A 20415-nucleotide genomic window follows, 5' to 3' on the forward strand; every position below is an offset into this window, starting at 1 on the left:
TGCATAAAATGCCAGGACAGTTCAAACCCCCCCAAATGACCCCATTTTGGAAAGTAGACACCCCAAGCTATTTGCTGAGAGGCATGTCGAGTCCATGGAATATTTTTTATATTGTGACACAAGTTGCGGGAAGAGACAAATTTTTTTTTTTTTTTGCAAAAAGTTGTCACTAAATGATATATTGCTCAAACATGCCATGGGAATATGTGAAATTACATCCCAAAATACATTCTGTTGCTTCTTCTGAGTATGGAGATACCACATTTGTGGGACTTTTTGGGAGCCTATCCGCGCACGGGACCCCGAAAACCAAGCACCGCCTTCAGGCTTTCTAAGGGCGTAAATTTTTGATTTCACTCTTCACTGCCTATCACAGTTTCGGAGGCCGAGGTGGCAAAAAACCCCCCCAAATGACCCCATTTTGGAAAGTAGACACCCCAAGCTATTTGCTGAGCGGTATAGTGAGTATTTTGCAGACCTCACTTTTTGTCACAAAGTTTTGAAAATTGAAAAAATAAAAATAAAATTTTTTTTCTTGTCTTTCTTCGTTTTCAAAAACAAATGAGAGCTGCAAAATACTCACCATGCCTCTCAGCAAATAGCTTGGGGTGTCTACTTTCCAAAATGGGGTCATTTGGGGGGGTTTGTGCCACCTGGGCATTCCATGGCCTCCGAAACTGTGATAGGCAGTGAAGAGTGAAATCAAAAATTTACACCCTTAGAAATCCTGAAGGCGGTGATTGGTTTTCGGGGCCCCGTACGCGGCAAGGCTCCTAGAAAGTCCCACACATGTGGTATCCCCATACTCAGGAGAAGCAGCTAAATGTATTTTGGGGTCCAATTCCACATATGCCCATGGCCTGTGTGAGCAATATATCATTTAGTGACAACTTTTTGTAATTTTTTTTTTTTGTTGTCATTTTTCAATCACTTGGGACAAAAAAAATTAATATTCAATGGGCTCAACATGCCTCTCAGCAATTTCCTTGGGGTGTCTACTTTCCTAAATGGGGTCACTTGTGGGGGTTTTGTACTGCCCTGCCATTTTAGCACCTCAAGAAACGACATAGGCAGTCATAAATTAAAGGCTGTGTAAATTACAGAAAATGTACCCTAGTTTGTAGGCGCTATAACTTTTGCGCAGACCAATAAATATACACTTATTGACATTTTTTTTACCAAAGACATGTGGCCGAATACATTTTGGCCTAAATGTATGACTAAAATTGAGTTTATTGGATTTTTTTTTAGAACAAAAAGTAGAAAATATCATTTTTTTTCAAAATTTTCGGTCTTTTTCCGTGTATAGCACAAAAAATAAAAACGGCAGAGGTGATCAAATACCATCAAAAGAAAGCTCTATTTGTGGGAAGAAAAGGACGCAAATTTTGTTTGGGTACAGCATTGCATGACCGCGCAATTAGCAGTTAAAGCGACGCAGTGCCAAATTGTAAAAAGTGCTCTGGTCAGGAAGGGGGTAAATCCTTCCGGGGCTGAAGTGGTTAAATTTTTTTTTTTTTAAGCAGAACTCCGCTTTAAATATCTAAATGCAGTGGTAAATATAAATAACAACAATAATATTGTTGGAGAGCAAAATCTCTAATCCACTCTGAGAATAACAGACAGAAGTGATATACTGTATATATACTATTAGAGATATATACTGTATATACTATTAGGGGGTTGAATCTGGTAAATATCATCAGATCTTTTTTTATTTAAAGAAAAAAAAAGTTAGATTGTTTTGCAGATTTTCAAACAGAACTGTAATATATTATATGCTGGTCATACAAAAACAATGACTTCCTAAAAAAAAAATTTCATTTTAAGAATGTTCGTTCATTATTCGAATCGTTAGTGGGGTCAAATCGACGTTCGTTTTCAATCACAGTGACAGGAAAGTTTAGCAATAATAGAAAACTGCTTGGTCAAAGGAATTTTCAGACAGTGTATGTGGTTTTCGTTCAGAAATTACATTTGTTTCAAAACAGAATGTTAAAAGCAAGTAAAAATTTCAAACAACATTCTTTCATTCAGCCAATTTACAAAGATTTTTCATATGAATATTCTCATCTGAAAATTGATCCATGTTGCCAGCATAAGGCTCAGTACACACCTATTTAGTTTGCTTTTGATCTGTTTCTACAGTGCTTTTTGCTGTGTGTTAAGTACAGTATAGAGTGCCCCAATAGCATGATAAAGAAAACTTCTGCCTTTAGAACCATTCACTTCCTGCCCAGGACTACATGTCCCATGAGGCATTGCTCCTTACACATTCACAAATTCTCAGGCACTTACTGACATGTATGGACGGTGTACTGAGCTGTTTGTGTGCTGCACTGTATTTCCTGATATATAAAAAAAGAATGCATTCTGTATGCAGGCAAACTAATCGGCTGGCCGATTAATTGATTATGAAAATAGTAATCAATAAACGATTAGTTGTCGATTAATCCATTAGTTGTTTCAGCCCTAAATATAAATACATTCTGCATACATTTTCTTTGACTTGCTTTACTGCTTACATGCCCAACATTTATGCACCCAGTTATACAGTTTACAATTATTACTTTTTTTTTAGTGCGGTTTTAAAGGCAATTGTTTTAAATTGAAATAATAAATATGTTACACTCGCCTGCTCTGTGCAATGGGCGTGCTCTGTGCATATCACACTTTTCACATATTTATTTGTAAAAATTTTTTAAAACAATTTATCATTTTCCTTCCACTTCACAATTATGTGCAACTTTGTGTTGGTCTATCACATAAAATCCCAATAAAATACATTTACGTTTTTGGTTGTAACATGACAAAATGTGGAAAATTTAAAGGGATATATATATTTTTTTTCAAGGCACTGTATAAAGGATGTATATGCATGCGGCTGTGGGGCAGGGAACACCCTGACTGCAGATGATTGCCTAAGTACAGATGATTGGCTCAGTACAGAGACCGCTTCCTGGCGGGTTCGCTCACATGCGCTAAGGTCCAAACGCACCCAAACTCATCCTTAGTCACCAGAACAAATAGAATAGTGAATCTCCCTGGTGGTGGAGACACATATTACAATAAAATGCAACAGAAGATTTAACCCTTTCTGACTCTTTGAAAATAAAAGGTTTTGACTTTATGTACACTCACCTTAGAAAACTATGGCCCTTCAAAAACCTTTGCATATCTTTACAGTAGATGGAATTTCTTTGCACAGAATGCTGTAAAATTAAAGGCCTAATTTTTTGTGATTCTTTACTTGATCTTGTAATAAGTTTTTCGAATATCTTCAGCAATGCCTTGTACCTAAGTAGGCTTTTTTGAGCTGCCACTACCTGTTATCAAGCAAGAAAGGGAGTCTTACTTATTGCTGAAAGCTTATCAATTTTGGTTTGTAAGATCTCAGCAATTCATAATAGGTGCTTGTAGCAGAACTTTGCCCTTCTACTCTGCCCTATTAATTTTTTAGAGGCCAATGTACTCCAGGAGAAAACTGGCTGGTCTGAGAGAAGTGTTTATATGCTGTCCGTGAATGTCATCAGATCTTTCCTTATACATTGTATTTATATATCCGTGCTATATTTTTATTCTCTGCAATACTGTTTATCAGATAGAAGGGTTTTTCTATAAATTATATGTATATTCAGTACTTGCTAAATCGCGGGCTGTTTATTGTGCAATATTGTCTTACAATTCATTCATGTCAGAATTACATAAAGCATAAAAAATGTTTTCATGGTTATGCATGGATAGTGAAAACGTGTTTTAAATTTTCCTCCGTGTCCTTTATAAGCTGACTGGTAATAGACTACATATTCATATTTCTCTTATAGGTTTACAGTGTGGACTGGAGTCAGACAAGAGGAGAGCAGTTCCTGGTGTCAGGGTCTTGGGATCATACTGCTAAACTAGTAAGTGTAAAGAACAAAGTACAGTATCTCACAAAAGTGAGTACACTCCTCACATTTTTGTAAATATTTTATTATATCTTTTCATGCGACAACACTGCAGAAATGTAAAGTAGTGAGTGTACAGCTTGTATAAATTTGTGTAAACTTGTGTAAATTTGCTGTCCCCTCAAAATAACTCAACACACAGCCATTATTGTCTAAACTGCTGGTAACAAAAGTGAGTCCACCCCTAAGTGAAAATGTCTAAATTGGGTCCAATTAGCCATTTTCCCTTCCCGGTGTCATGTGAGTCGTTAGTGTTACAAGGTCTCAGGTGTGAATGGGGAGTAGGTGTGTAAAATTTGGTGTTATCGCTCTCACTCTCTCATACTGGTCACTGGAAGTTCAACATGACGCCTCATGGCAAAGAACTCCCTGAGGATCTGAAAAAAAGAATGGTTGCTCTACATAAAGATGGCCTAGGCTATAAGAAGATTGCCAAGACCCTGAAACTGAGCTGCAGCATGGTGGCCAAGACCATACAGCAGTTTAACAGGACAGGTTCCACTCAGAACAGGCCTCGCTTTGGTCGACCAAAGAAGTTGCGTGCACGTGCTCAGCAACATATCCCGAGGTTGTCTTTGGGAAATAGACGTGTGACTGCTGCCAGCATTGCTGCAGAGATTGAAGGGTGGGGCGTCTGCCTGTCAGTGCTCAGACCATACACCACACACTGCATCAAATTGGTCTGAATGGCTGTCGTCCCAGAGGGAAGCCTCTTTTAAAGATGATGCACAAGAGAGCCCACAGTTTGCTGAAGACAAACAGACTAAGGACATGGATTACTGGAACCATGTCCTGTGGTCTGAGACCAAGATAAACTTATTTGGTTCAGATGGTGTCAAGCGTGTGTGGCGGCAACCAGGTGAGGAGTACAAAGACAAGTGTGTCTTGCCTACAGTCAAACATGGTGGTGGGAGTGTCATGGTCTGGGGCTGCACGAGTGCCGCCGGCACTGGGGAGCTTCAGTTCATTGAGGGAACCATGAATGTCCACATGTACTGTGACATACTGAAGCAGAGCATGATCCCCTCCTCTGGTAGACTGGGCCGCAGGGCAGTATTCCAACATAACGACCCCAAACACACCTCCAAGATAACCACTGACTTGCTAAAGAAGCTGAGAGTAAAGGTGAAGGACTGGCCAAGCATAACTCCAGATCTAAACCCTATTGAGCATCTGTGGGGCATCCTCAAATAGAAAGTGGAAGAGCGCAAGGTCTCTAACATCCACCAGCTCCTTGATGGCGTCATGGAGGAGTGGAAGAGGACTCCAGTGGCAACCTGTAAAGCTCTGGTGAACTCCATGCCCAAAAGGGTTAAGGCAGTGTTGGAAAATAATGGTGGCTATACAAAATTTTGAGAGTTTGGGCTCAGTTTGGACATTTTCACTTAGGGGTGAACTCACTTTTGTTGCCAGCGGTTTAGACATTAATGGCTGTGTGTTGAGTTATTTTGAGGGGAAAACAAATTTGCACTGTTATACAAGCTGTACACTCACTACTTTACATTGTAGCAAAGTGTAATTTCTTCAGTGTTGTCACATAAAAAGATGTAATAAAATATTTACAGAAATGTGAGGGTTGTCACTTTTGTGAGATACTGTAGCACCTAATTTGTTGTCTGGACACAGCTGAGACACTGAAATTGCCTGCTGATTTCTCCGTGACGGTGGTGACATCTGCTGTCTTTATTTACTCTCAGCTAGGAAGATGATGTTACTGTTGCTGTAGGGCAGACCCAGCCAAGAGTTTCAGGGCATCTCTATATTGGTAGTATCTCAGCTGCACTATTGCATAACCAAGAATTGCCACTGCTAAGCCTTGACTGATTTTGGGGGTTGTAATAGTGACAGTTTAATAAATTACTGTTTTTGACCTTGTACTCCCACTTTTTGACTGTTGCAGATCCATGTGACATGTATAGCAGTATAAATTAAAGTGGAAATAAACACACCCACCATTTAACTGTTTCCAAAATCAGTTAAAGGCTAAGTTCACAAAATTATGAATGCGTATATTTTTGCAGATAAATAATTACAGGAGTCTGCAAAACATTGCATACTCTCCCTCTTTTCTGCCCGTTCCTCTGTAAAGGCTTTTAATTAGAAAGCAGGAGGAAGAGTGAATGGACTATGAGTTTGCTGATCAGCAAATTCCTAGTCCATTGAGAACTACAAGTTCCTCTGCTGCGGTGGCAGACGGCACCTGTAGTTTATTCATTCACATATCCCTGTGAAGGCATGATGCGGCTGTGGGGGCAGAGCTCTGCACAGCCATGCTAGTTTTAAATGTGACAGCAGCTGCAGGGGAGAGGATACCCTACCATTGTCAAGAGGGCAGGAGCTGAAACTAATTACACTCTAAATGGGGGTATAACATCTTCCTGAAGGCGAACTTATCCTTTAAATTCAAGGCATTTCTTGAATAACTGTTACAGTTACTAGTGTGATTATGTCAGCTATCAATCGAACTGTCAAAACATCAAATGGTTGAGGTTATAGCTGATCACATGTGCGGCACCATGGAAACTGCAGATCAAACAGAGGCTAAGATAGCTGCTTCCTTGGCTGTAAAGTATAGACAGGGTTTAGTTCCACTCTCTCTTTTTACAAATGTTTCTGCTGGTTTTCGGAAGCACAAAGTGGTGCAGATTAGAAAATACGGCAAAGCTTGGGTTTTTGCTAGAAGGTTTTTTTTTAAGGTAAGGGGTATCACCAGACAAGTATGCAATAAAAGGTGTCAAGTACATATTATTACTCATAATTATGCTGCTTGAGAAAATGAAATGCACTGAATGAAAGGTCAGTGTTACAGCGTTTCCCTAGATTGTAGTACAGTTGCCTTACCATTTGCATTATTTGCTGGCTTCATTAGGTACTTGTGTTATCCAATGTAACAGTAATTTGTAGCTGCATAGAGCAACATTGTTGTTAGCTACAGCAGCAACTTTGTAGTCCGCCACAAATCGCTACAGAAATATGTGTCACTAATATTTTTCTATAAAGTTTCTGGTGGGGTATAGCCCATAAAACGTCAATTATATTATCCATAGCTGGCCACATGTGATCTTTCTGTGGGGCATTGCAGAATGAGATTTGGCTGGGTAGTTCAATTTTCTATTGGAGGAAGAGGTTAGGGGTACATTTCTCATCATTGTCTCACTCCTTGTAAATTCCAGTTTTACAAAGAGAAATGTAGTGTGCTTTGACCTTATGGACACCCATTCCCTATTTGTTTCCTAAGCTAATTTTTTTTCCTTTTTTTTTTTTTTTTGCTTTTAGTGGGATCCCTTAGTTGAGAAGTCACTTTGCACTTTCACAGGCCATGAAAATATTATTTACAGCACTGTTTGGTCCCCACACATTCCAGGCTGCTTTGCGTCTGCTTCAGGTAAGTGGCTAAAACTACATTCAGGCATTCAAAGTTAATTGTTTAGAGGTATTTATGACAGACCATTGTTGTAAATGTCCTAAAATGTTTTCCACTTTACTTTGTTGTTCTACTACAGGGATCTCTAAACTATAGCCAATGGCCCACATTTGGCCAGCTACAAGATTTTATCCGACTCTTAGCTAGGGTCAGTGGCGTATCCTTAATATGTACAGATTGAGGATTAAGATCAGCAGGCTGCCTATGGTCTCTGCTGCTGAAGTAAAGGGTATTTTAATGGTGACCCTGATAAAAGGGTGACCCTAACAACAGGCGGGGAGGGGGGGATGTCCTGTGATGTAAGGGGAGACTGATGTAGGGGAGGGACTCTTATGTTTTTTTTCAGCCTGTGAATATTTGTAAATTATACAATGTGACACTTATACTGAAATGTTTGGAGACCCCTGTTCTAATACATAATTTCAAGAATACTGATAAAGGTCACTCTTGATATTGCATGTGTTATAGACTTTGTCCACTAGGTGGTAGCATTATATTTTTGATTGGAGGCCAGTACATATAAAAACTTGTAGAAACCCAAACATGATTGCTGAAAACCTGGTAGCCTGGAGTGTGTGCCTTATTTGAGTAGGAGATAGGAAGTAAAACAGTAATCTTGCGAAGTGAAATATATAAATGCTCACACCTCATAAAGAACAGTAGCACTATACTCTTACTGAAAGACAGATACATGCATTGCTGCTATGTCAGTTCAAAGTTTTGCTGTAACATTTTTTAGAGGCAGTGCTGATATCTTAAGTTTGTGTACAATTGACAGTTATTGTAAAATGAAATAATGATATAATTACAGAAGGTTAGTGCTAAATTTTCAAAGTAAAAGGTGCAGGCATACTTTGGGTTGAATATCATTGGGATAATGTATTCAGCGTATGTATCTTTGGCCCTAAGTCTCAGCCTGATATTGGACCCTTTTCAAATAGGATTTCAGCTTTGTGTTGCCATGCAATATGATAGATGTGCATTTGGTGCAGTGCAGGACAAAGCAAACAGTTTGCAGATGACCAGGATGTAATGAACCATATAGCTTAGTGTACTCCTTGTAATGGAAGTATCAAGGTGTTCAGTGGGTTTTAATAATACCCACTGAACACCACGATTTGCACTTTTGTGTGTGTTGAGGATTTCCATTACTCTGATAGCATTATAGATAAAATTATAAAATATATGTATACAATATAAGAGAAGATAACTCCTAGTATTTTTTTTTAAATGCAGTGGATGCTCCAATAGTGAGATTTCATTACCATAGTACCTTCCTTTTATCTTGTCCACTTAGGATTAGTTGTGTTCTGTTGCATTCTCCTTAAAAAATATATTTAGTAATCCATCACTTACAGCAGGAACCCCCCATAAGGGCTCATGTACACTGCAGCTCAAAGAAGCTGCTCCTACAGGCTTTTGAGCTTTTTTGAGCTCATGTTTTCTGCCTGGAAACTCCCCTCCATGTTAACCAATATGTCCATGCACACTATGATTTTTTCTGGAGTTTACAGGCATATGCTCTTATAGGCAGTCCCCCCCTCCCACACACACACACACACCAAACATGTGTTTAGGAAAGGCGCTTTCGAGCAGAAAAGATGTCTAAGTGCCCAAAAACGTGCTAAAGAGCATGAAAAAGCTCAAAAACACCAAAAAAAAAATTGGAGAAATGAACCGAGGAAAAAAAAAACACTTATGCTCAAAGAGGCTCAAAAAAGCTCAATAAAAACGTGCAAAAGAGCCCAAAAAGTACAGGCTTCTTCAAGCTAAAATAAAAAGTTTAATTGCCTGTAAAAGCAGCTTTTTTTTTTGAGCTGCAGTGTGCATGAGACATAAGAGGGCCATGTCAGACGTTTAGACCCAGTGCTGATATCATACCGATAATGCCCCTTGGAGATAAGAGATACAGCCATGTGGTTGAATTTTACCACAACTGGCATCTACCAAAAATGTACAGTAAATGAGTTTTGGATTGACTGACCTGAGTGCACTTTCAAGCACAGTTTTGCCCCTCCCCCACCCAATTTAAAGGACTCCACCTTCAACTTCCTGCTCCTCAGATGCATACTTTTCTGTATTCAGCAGCCTCACCCTCCATCATTTGTAAAGATCATTTGTGCAGAATAGTTTTTTGTGCTGGCTACGTCTGTTTATCAATTCTTTATAGACATTTATGTGACTGTTTACTGAAGGTCTTTGGCCCCTTAGAAGTTACCCAACCCCAGAGACTCAAAGGGATCCTTGTCCAAGAATGGGAGTGCTTTGCACTTTGTACTATGGATCCATTACTCTTTAGCATAGAAATGTGGGACCAGGACCTCCTAACTGTTTTCCAACATGTTTGAAAAACAAAACTTCCTGTACAATAATGAATGTCTCCAACTTCCTAAGGCACTCATTATTTTTCCCATTCAGTAAAAAAATGGCCTGATAATTCCAGAAAATACACTAATATTTCTTGCAATTATGGATCAGTCTGTGGCCGAAAGCTACTGATATGGTATTTAATGATTAAGTTATTATTTCTGCCTCTGAAAAGGATCCACTGCTTCACACAAAATACTTGTCCGCCATCTACTAAGCTCCATGTGTCAGCTCCCTTATTTATTGCATATAATGTAATAGATAAAGGAAAAGAGCTGCACTCTGGGCCAGTTATTGTTTGTATAATTTACTCAATCACCCACTACATCAACAATCTATCTGGGCTCCTCTGCTGAAGCGTTTCGCTTGATAAGAGCTTACTCATAAACTCTGATTAAGCTCTTGTCTAGTAAAACATAGAAGAGGAGATCAGGTGGATTATAAATGGTGATTGAATAAGTTATGCAAACTGTAACTGGTCTGCAGCGCAGCCCTTTTCCTTTTTCTATTACATGATATAGTTAGGCAGTGCTGAGGTGCAAACCATTGGACTGGATGTCAAAATGGTGGGAAGAAATACATACAGTATGTATATGTGGTTAGCATGCATTTGTCAAATGTATTTCTTACACAATTGTGAGGTGCCACACAAGTGGCAGACATCATGATTATATAGATTTGGCATGTATATGTCCAGGAAAAACCTGAACAATGTTTTAACCTTTCTTTATTCTACTAAACATGCCCTTTTTCAGTCCTTCTCCTATATGACAAGAGACTTTTCATTCATTTCTGTCCTTCTCTTCCACCTGTCAACTGGACAGAAAGTGAAAATCTCCCAGATGGGGGCACAGTTGGCAAGAAAAACTCCCCGGTTTAGCCAAAACAAAAATAAAAGTTTTGGCTGAAGTTGAACCCTAAATGTGTGGACATCGCAAAGAGAATTAGTCAACTTGGGAATTCAAGACAAAGTGACTTATTCTCTTGACAATCCTCCCCTTTGCTGCACTTTCCTGGCACTCTGCTTGCTAGTTGGGTATCCTACAGGTGGGTGGGGTGGGGTTGTCGTGTAACCTTACAAACAAATGGCAACCTCCCCAACCTATAACTAGCCTTTGCAGTAAGGACCCCGTGGAACGGTGACGCATGCCAAAAAACAAACAAAAATTCCCAGCTCATTTGCCAGCCAGTCTGCAACAAACTGAATTGATCCTGTCTAACAATACATAGTAAATACAATGGGTTTAGTTTGCACACATTTGCAAAATATATGCGTAAGCTGCAGCGGCACCCTGGTGTACTGCAATTCTAACTGTCATTTTGAGAGTCCCCCTAATTAAAGCACATATATAATAATGAATAGATTAAGGGCAGGTATGCCTGGAGGGAACCCATCCCTTCGTAAAGACACAGGGATGACCTGGTCACTAGCAATAGCACAATGACTATGAAGGTATCCAGTCATCCCCTTACCAATTCATTACAGTACAAACAAATAGAAACCACCCCAACCTATAACTAGCCTTTGCAGGAGGAGCGCATGGAAGGGCAACGCATTTCAAAAAACAAACAAAAATTCCCAGCTCACTTGCCAGCCTGCAACAAACCGAATTGACCTTGTCTGACTCTGACCCTGTTGTGAATTGGTGAGGGGACGCACTGGATACCTCCGCTGCCATTGTGCTATAGATGGGTGTCCAGTGCGATCCTATGACCTTTAAAGAGGGGTGGGCTCCCTCCAGGCATACCTGTTCTTAATCTATCTATTATTATAAATATGCTCCAACTTGGGAGACTCTCACAATTATAGAGTCAGGACTGCAGTACACTGGAGTGCAGTGACTTGGCCGTTACCGTGTATTGTTAGACAGGGTCAGTTTGGTTTGTTGCAGGCTGGCTGATAAGTGAGCTAGGAACTTTTGTTTGTCATGTGACCCTAACCATTTACTCCCAGGATGCAGTGCTTGGGAGAGAGGGGCCATTCACTAAGCCAAAATACTGACTTGTAGGGGAGTAGAGAAGAACCCTATGTAAGCTCCATCATTGACCGACACAGAGCTTACATTGAAATCTGGCTTAGGGCTCTGACAAGCAAACATGGTGAAGGGGCAGTGCAAAAAAGGTAAGTGTGGGTGGGTGCGGCAGCAATCATAAAAAAATATCTTGAATAAGAAGTTGTTATATATAATTTTGCTTGACGGAAAAAAAAACAAAAAACGATTTTATCATGTTCCACATGAATGCAATGTATCAATAGAGTATACCCCTTAGCATGAAAGCTGCTGGAGCAGCCCCTAACATGAACTGTGCTTTTATCTAGATGTTTGGCTAATAATAAACAAGACTGGATGATAATGTGGTACTTAACGCAGCACTGACAAAATATCACATGAACAAACAGAGCAGGCGTGCTGCCACCCAGACAAGATCTCTTTGTAGTGCATGGGGACTAATTGGATGTAATCCCTAATTTAAGTTGTCTGTTTCTAGGTTACTGATCTTTATGGCTTTCCAAGGTACAAACGGCTCTGACTCGGCCTCAGCATATTGTAATTAATACATAATTGTTGCTTTTGTTTTAGATGAAGAAAAACCTTCACTGATTTTCAGCAGAAATATAGTTTGCTTTTTATAAATGGGGCTTTTGTGCACATTTTGTACAGTGCCATTTTAGATGTTTTGTTATGTTAACGCTAGGATATTTTTGTCTCTTCTCTGCGCAATGAGAAGCAAATTTGCAGCTTTAGTCTGTATGTGAAACATAAATTGCTAGTAAAAAGGGATACTCATTACACCACACGCCAGTAACTACAGATATTTATATTTGAGGTTTTGCCATCTGTGATGTTTTATATACCGGGCTGGCATTGGAAGTTTTCCACTTAAACTTCAGTTTCATGCTTGTTAAAGAAAAAAAACAACAATCCTCTGCTAGACATTTATATACATTTGGAAAACTTATTTGAGTCCTTACCGGTTGCTGTTTTTGTTGAAGCTGACACATTGATTATTCTTGTATCCTATTTACTGAGTCCTGAGTGGAATAGTCTGTCTGTTATAACTACATGATCAGTTCCAGTGTTTTTTTTTCCCCAAGATAAAGCAGCCAACCAATCAAATGAGCATAAAATTACATTTCTTGTGACGTTTTTTATTTTTTATTTTTTTTTACGCAAGCAGCGTGTACCTATTGTTGCCGAAGGTTCCATTCACACCTGAGCGCAAGTTTTTTTTTTTCTTTTTTTTCCCAAGTTTTCTTGTTTACTCCTCTTCTCGTTTCTTACTTTGGTGTGTTTTAAGGAGCGGTGTGCAATAAAGGTGATTCTATGGGGCAGGATTTTGCATTTTTGGCTCCATAGATGTTTATTATGGGAGCACCCAAAAAAGACATGTAACAAGCAGTTTTGCAAATTTTTTCTCAGCGTTCCAATTTAATTCTATGGGGCCAAAAAATGCTCAAATCTGCCTGCAAAACAGCCCCTGTACTTTTTCAAGTGACACGCACCTAGTGACAGGCACCTGAGTGGAATACTTGGTTGTCACCAGGGCCAAAATGTGGGGTTTTCCTTCACTTATAATGGTAAACAAAACAAATAGAGAAGGTGACTCTTCTAAACGGGGTGCACTGATAGCAATATAGACCTGACATACACTATATTATCAAAAATATTGGGACACCTGCCTTTACATGCACATGAACTTTATTGGGATCTCAGGCTTAGTCCGTAGGGTTCAATATTGAGTTGGCCCACCCTTTGCAGCTATAACAGCTTAAATTCTAATGGGAAGGCTGTCCACAAGGTTTAGGAATGTGTCTATGGGATTGTTTGACCATTCTTCTAGAAGCGCATTTGTGAGGTCAGGCACTGATGTTGGATGAGAAGGCCTGGCTCGCAGTCTCTTCTCTAATCATCCCAAAGGTGTTCTATCGGGTTGAGGTCAGGACTCTGTGCAGGCCAGTCAAGTTTCTCCACCCCAAACTCGCTCATCCATGTCTTTATGGACCTTGCTTTGTGCACTGGTGCGCAGTCATGTTGGAACAGGAAGGGGCCATCCCCAAACTGTTCCCACAATGTTGGGAGAATGAAATTGTCCAAAATGTCTTGGTATGCTTATGCCCAAAGACCCCTTTCACACTGGAGCCGTTTTTCAGGCGCTTTAGCACTAAAAATAGCGCCTGTAAAGCACCTGAAAAAAGCCTCTTTGTGCTTTCACACCGGGGCACTGCTCTGGCAGAATGTCAAAAAAAGTCCTGCAAGCAGCTTCTTTGCAGCGGTGTAGGAGCGGTGAATGCACTGCTCCTAAAGTGCCCCTGCCCATTGAAATCAGTGGGCAGCACCGCCAGCCAAGCACTGCTGCAGCGGCGCTTTGGGGGCGGTTTTAACCCTTTTTCGGCCGCTAGCGGGGGTTAAAAGCGCCCAGGTGCTGGCAGTGTGAAAGTGCCCTAAGAGTTCCCTTCACTGGAACTAAGGGGCTAAGCCCAACCCCTGAAAAACAACCCCACACCATAACCCACCTCCACCAAATGATTTGGACCAGTGCACAAAGCAAGGTTCATAAAGACCTGGATGAGCGAGTTTGGGGTGGAGGAACTTGACTGGTCCTGACCTCAACCTGTTAAAACACATTTGGGATGAATTAGAGCGGAGACTACGAGCCAGGCCTTCTCGTCCACATCAGTGCCTGACCTCACAAATGCGCTTCTGGAAGAATGGTCAAACATTCCCATAGACACACCACTAAACCTCGTGGACAGCCTTCCTAGAAGGATTGAAGCTGTTATAGCTGCTAAGGGTGGGCCAACTCAATATTGGACCCTACGGACTAAGACTGGGATACCATTAAAATACATGTACGTGTAAAGGCAGGCGTCCCAATACTTTTGGTAATATAGTGTATATTCTAATCTCTCTCCTATCTATCCAAAACAAAAAAAAATTGCATTTACTTATTCTTTAGGTGTTTTCTAGCTTTAAGCTTTCAGTAACTGTACAAAACACCCAGGTGTGAAGTGGGCCAAGTTCCCAATGGTAACAAGAAATCCATATTTTTTCGACTTTATTAAAATCATAGCAGGCTGCATAGTGAAATATAAAGGCAATGCATTATTTATTAACAGTTTAGACAAAGTAGGTTGTCTAAAAACTTTATATGTCGTATCAATAGATTAATGTAATTGGAGTTATCCTGCAAAGCAGACCTCCCAAAAATAAACTTACATTTTGACAGCTTTGTACAGTAAAGGCAGATATAGCAGCACACATCATATCATTTGCATACCCATCTTGGTGCAGATAGCACTTAACATTGATCAGGCCATATACAAATAGTTATACATGTATGAGAAATCTGAGCATGAGTATTTATACACTTGCCAATCATATCCTGCTTGCACATATGACCTTGTTCTAAAGTCTATGACAAGCTTGTGCTAAAAATGTAAATACATCACCTTTGTTATGTTTTTATTGTAAGGAGCCTGGCCCTGGACACTTAATGCTGTTTCTTTCAACATGGCATTGGACAAAGATTTCAATGTGTGTAGATCATGTGATATGTGTTGTACGTAATCTTCCTCCTCCCCAACTCTGGGCTGAACATTGGTCTTTTTGTGTCTGAAGTTAGGATATGGTCCAAACAGAGGAAAAGTCACGCTCTTCCTGTTTTGGTTCTGAACATGCTGGGGCTGACTCCAAATTTATGACAGTAGACATTGCTAAAATTACATTGATGTATGCAGAAGGAGGATCCATGGCACATTTTATTCAAAACTGCTAAAAACTTTTTTTGTTGATCTCAAGAATATGGAGTACTTTGCAAAAATTGCACAACTTAATGAAGGTGGTAGTCATCTGCACATCTGAATTTTCCTTAATCTGTTCTTCCTATTTACTGTAGCCTGATGTGCATGGAGCAGACAGGAAATGGGAAAGAATCTAAAGCTGGCCATACACTGAGTGATTTCATTAGGAACAGGGCAAAATGTAATCAGTGGGCGACCCTTATGGTACCACCAACACAGCACACAACAGCTTTCAATCAGAAAATCGAAAGAGCTGGGCATAAAATTATCACTCAAACAGTACAAGCAATGCACGCGCTATACTTATATTCTGACAGTTGCAGCTGGAGATTTGTCCATTCATGCTGTTTAGCGTGTATGCAGGAATTTAGTAGATTACTTTGATTCAGCCCACAGGCTGAACAAAATAAATCTTTGGGTATTTGGCCAGCCTAACACACATAGGCATGCAGTCAGCAGAGGGCAAGGAGAACTAGAGGAAGAAGAGCATGACTGACGGTTGGATATGGTTTTAATCCTAAGGGAATCAATGATACCCCCTTCCCTCAGTCCCAAACCACCTAAAAGTGTGCTGGATAGCTTGTTTTAGGGCAAAAAATGTGTCATTGTACTAACTGGTGTTGCAATTGAAAGGAAATATTAAAGGGTTGATGTGGTTTCTTTTCTTTGTATATTCAATTGCAATGAACACATATGGTGCTACCGCATAAAAAATAAAAAAATATGATACCTTTGTTTGTAGTAGAAAAGTTAATTGGATGTAGATTGTCATCTACACAAATACCACAAGAATTATGAATGAAAAACTTGCATCTTTACAAAGCTAAATTACTGATATTGACTGGCATCATTGTCATTTTTTTTTTAACTGATAAATACATTTTTTGTGTTTTTTAGGTATAAAAAACAAAACAAAAAACACACTTGTTAAAAAATTGTTGAATGACCAGTGTCTAAACATATCCAGCAGAAAGGGGGAAGCTTTTGCTGGTCTATTTTTCAGTCCCAGGTAGGATGGAGGTCAGGGAGACATCACTGCAGTAGGAGGGGTAAGGTGGGAACAGGAAGGCACGGGTTACAGGAAAGAAAATCACTTGATTCCCCCCATTAACACAGTCAGTGGAATCCCTCCCAAGGAGCTATTGTGTTCTCCCAGCGGGTGGAGCCGTTCCGGCTGGGAGAAAAGTGATTATTGCTAGCGGTTGTAGCCGCTGACAGTAATCACATGATAAATCTGACAGGCGGTTGTATCCAAGTTGATCAATCGATCAACTTGGGTACAATCAGCATGCCCATACATGGTTCGATTGTCGGCAGGTCCCTGCTGTTCCTGCTGTGATTTGAACTGTCTATGCCCAGCTTAAGGCACTTATGAAAAAGTGCTGTAAAGTGAAATTGTTTTCAAACATAATGAAATAGTGAATAGTTTTTATTTATCAATGAATAACCTACAAAGTGCTCAAACAGAACATGGTCTTAAAGTGGTTGTAAAGACACAAGCTTTTTTACCTGCATGCTTTCTATGCATGCAGGTAAAAAACCTTCTGTGTCCAGCAGTCCCCCCAGCCCTCCTAATGCTTACCTGAGCTCCCTCTTGATCCATCTGTCCACGACAGCCTTGCCTCTCCTGGGACTCGCACTCCTGATTGGCTTTTGGCAATCACAGCCAGTTAGCCAATCAGGAGACGAAGGGGAAGGTGCCGCGTTACGGCTTAATGTGTGAGTGGACACACCGAGCCGCTGATTGGGAACGTGCCTGCTCTGTGGGCACCCATTGCAAGCTGCTTGCTGTGGGGGCACCTGACAGGAGAGAGGGGCAGGACCGTCGACGAGGAACCCGAGCAGAGGAGGATCTGGGCTGCTCTGTGCAAAACCACTACACAGGGCAGGTAAGTATATGTTTGTTATTAAGAAAAAAAATGACTTTACAATCACTTTAAGCAAATCAATATGTGGTATGTTCACCCTTTGATTTAAAGGAGCATCAATTCTCCTATGTAAGCTTGCACACTTTTGTAGGCATGAGATTTTTCAGGCATTGTGTCCAGTGCATTATTAAACAATTAACCACTTTAGGACTGGGACGGTAAACCCCTTTCCTGTCCAGGGCATTTTTCAGTTTTCAGGGCTGCACACTTTGAATGACAAGTACTCAGTTCTGCAATACTGTACCCACATGAAATTTATATATATATTTTTAAAAACAGATAGAGCTTTCTTTTGGTAATATGTACTCGCCATTTTTTTGCTATTTAAAGGAAAAAAGACTGATACTTTTGATGAAAAAACTTTGCAAATAAGTAGAGGAGAAGTATAGCCAATGCTATTTTGGCTATACTTCTCCTATAGGTCACAGGACTGCAGTTCGTTCTGCACTCCTGTGACCCGTTTGTAGCCAACCCTGGAGGGGCAGAGCAGAGAGCAGGTGACTGACAGTCAAGGGTCTCTGCTCAGATCAGGGGGGGAGAACTGAGCGATTAGCGGTCTTTGATTGCTCAGTTATCACCGCAGAGCAGGCGGGGGACAGATGCAGCATCTACCTAGGTGAGTATAAATGTGTGTTTTTTTTTTTTTTAGTGCAAGACTAAAATCTGCAGCACATTTTAGTTGACTGAAATCTAATGGGTTTAGTTGTAATGCATTATTTAAGCATTTCTCTAGAATTTCCAAACTCCTATACTCCTGGAGTAAAATCTAATATGTTATTATTTGTGGTATTACGGTTTTAGCAAACTACATGCTCTGGATGATCTAAGGAAGCTTGTAATGCACACAGTTCTTTGGACGGTGGTTTGAGGAGGCCTGTAATGCTGCACAGTGCTCTGGACGGTGGTCTGAGGAGGCCTGGAATGCTGCAGAGTGCTAAGCACGCCACACCACTAAGCACGCTACAGTTGCTAATTGCTTGCTGGGAAGGGAAACACTCATGGGCTTTATAGACTGAGCTCCAAGGAAGCCGGAAGTTCACAAATGTCCCTCCCTGACATTTTCGTTCATTGACGAAAATGGAATTGATTTTCATCACAGTTTTCATCAATTGATGAAAATATGGGGTAATTTTTGTTTAGTTTTAGTCACTGGAAATATAGTATCTCACAAAAGTGAGTACACCCCTCACATTTTTATTAATATTTTAATATGTCTTTTCATGTAACAACACTGAAGAAATGACACTTTGCTACAATATAAAGTAGTGAGTGTACAGCTTGTATAACAGTGTAAATTTGCTGTCCCCTCAAAATAACTCAACGCACAGCCATTAATGTGTAAACCGCTGGGAACAAAAGTGAGTACACCCCTAAGTGAAAATTTCCAAAGTGGGCCCAATAAGCCATTTTCCCTCCCCGTTTCATGTGACTCGTTAGTGTTACAAGGTCTCAGGTGTGAATGGGGAGCAGGTCGGTTAAATTTGGTGTTATCGCTCTCACTCTTTCATACTGGTCACTGGAAGTTCAACATGGCATCTCATGGCAAAGAACTCTCTGAGGATCTGAAAAAAGAATTGTTGCTCTACATAAAGGGCCCTAAGCTATAAGAAAACTGCTAAGACCCTGAAACTGAGCTGCAGCACAGTGCCCAAGCCCATACAGCAGTTTACCAGGACAGGTTCCACTCAGAACATGCCTCGCCATGGTCCATCAAAGAGGTTGTCTTTGGGAAATAGACGTATGAGTGCTTCCAGCATTGCTGCAGAGGTTGAAGGGGTGGGGGGTTAGCCTGTCAGTGCTCAGACCTCACGCCGCACACTGCATCAAATTGGTCTGAATGGCTGTCGTCCCAGAGGGAAGCCTCTTCTAAAGATGATGCACAAGAAAGCCCACAAACAGTTTGCTGAAGACAAGCAGACTAAGGACATGGATTACTGGAACCATATCCTGTGGTCTGTTGAGAACAAGATAAACTTATTTGGTTCAGATGGTGTCAAGTGTGTGTGGCAGCAACCAGGTGAGGAGTACAAAGACAAGTGTGTCTTGCCTACAGTCAAGCATGGTGGTGGGGAGTGTCATCGTCTGGGGCTGCATGAGTGCTGCTGGCACTGGGGAGCTACAGTTCATTGAGGGAACCATGAATGCCAACATGTACTGTGACATACTGAAGCAGAGCATGATCCCCTCTCTTTGGAGACTGGGCCACAGGGCAGTATGCCAACATGATAACGACACCAAACACACCTCCAAGACAACCACTGCCTTGCTAAAGAAGCTGAGGATAAAGGTGATGGACTGACCAAGCATGTCTCCAGACCTAAACCCTATTGAGTATCTATGGGGCATCCTCAAACGGAAGGTGGAGGAGCAAAAGATCTCTAACACCCACCAGCTCTGTGATCTCGTCATGGAGGAGTGGAAGAGGACTCCAGTGGCAACCTGTGAAGCTCTGGGGAACTCAATGCCCAAGAGGGTTAAGGCAGTGCTGGAAAATAATGGTGACCACACAAAATATTGACACTTTGAGCCCAGTTTGTACATATTAACTTAGGGGTGTACTCACTTTTGTTGCCAGCGGTTTAGACATTAATGGCTGTGTGTTGAGTTATTTTGAGGAGACAGCAAATTGATACTGTTATACAAGCTGTGCACTCACTACTTTACAGTGTAATTTCTTCAGTGTTGTTCAGTGTCTCTCTCTGTGAAGTCCGTGCAGTGAAGGAGTCGTGTGGGCAGGGAAATTGTGAACAGAGCTGCCGGTAGATGCAAGGTGATGGTCTGATGGTCTGTGAGTTGGTCTCCCAGAATTTGTGATCGTGCCTGCTGTCTTGCGGAGTCAAGTTGCGGTTCATTACGGGCATTCCTTAATCCTCTGTTATGGGGGATCTTGGTGATCTGGTAAGGGTGCATTATTGCTGATTTGATGGTGTATTCATCACAGCTTCC

General features: G+C 40.8%; 1 protein-coding gene across 4 annotated transcripts in view; it reads left to right on the forward strand.

The window, feature by feature from the left end:
- PEX7 (peroxisomal biogenesis factor 7) overlaps positions 1-20415 on the forward strand; it is a 504207-nt gene that overhangs the window by 173456 nt on the left and 310336 nt on the right. For all 4 annotated transcript variants that reach the window (XM_073627348.1, XM_073627345.1, XM_073627347.1 and 1 more), the window contains exons 4-5: positions 3825-3902; positions 7224-7332. In XM_073627348.1, coding sequence (XP_073483449.1) covers positions 3825-3902; positions 7224-7332 — 187 coding nt within the window. The remainder of the gene's footprint in view (positions 1-3824; positions 3903-7223; positions 7333-20415) is intronic.

The sequence above is a fragment of the Aquarana catesbeiana genome, linkage group LG04 (genome assembly GCF_042186555.1).
Source record: "Aquarana catesbeiana isolate 2022-GZ linkage group LG04, ASM4218655v1, whole genome shotgun sequence".
Taxonomy (NCBI): domain Eukaryota; kingdom Metazoa; phylum Chordata; class Amphibia; order Anura; family Ranidae; genus Aquarana; species Aquarana catesbeiana.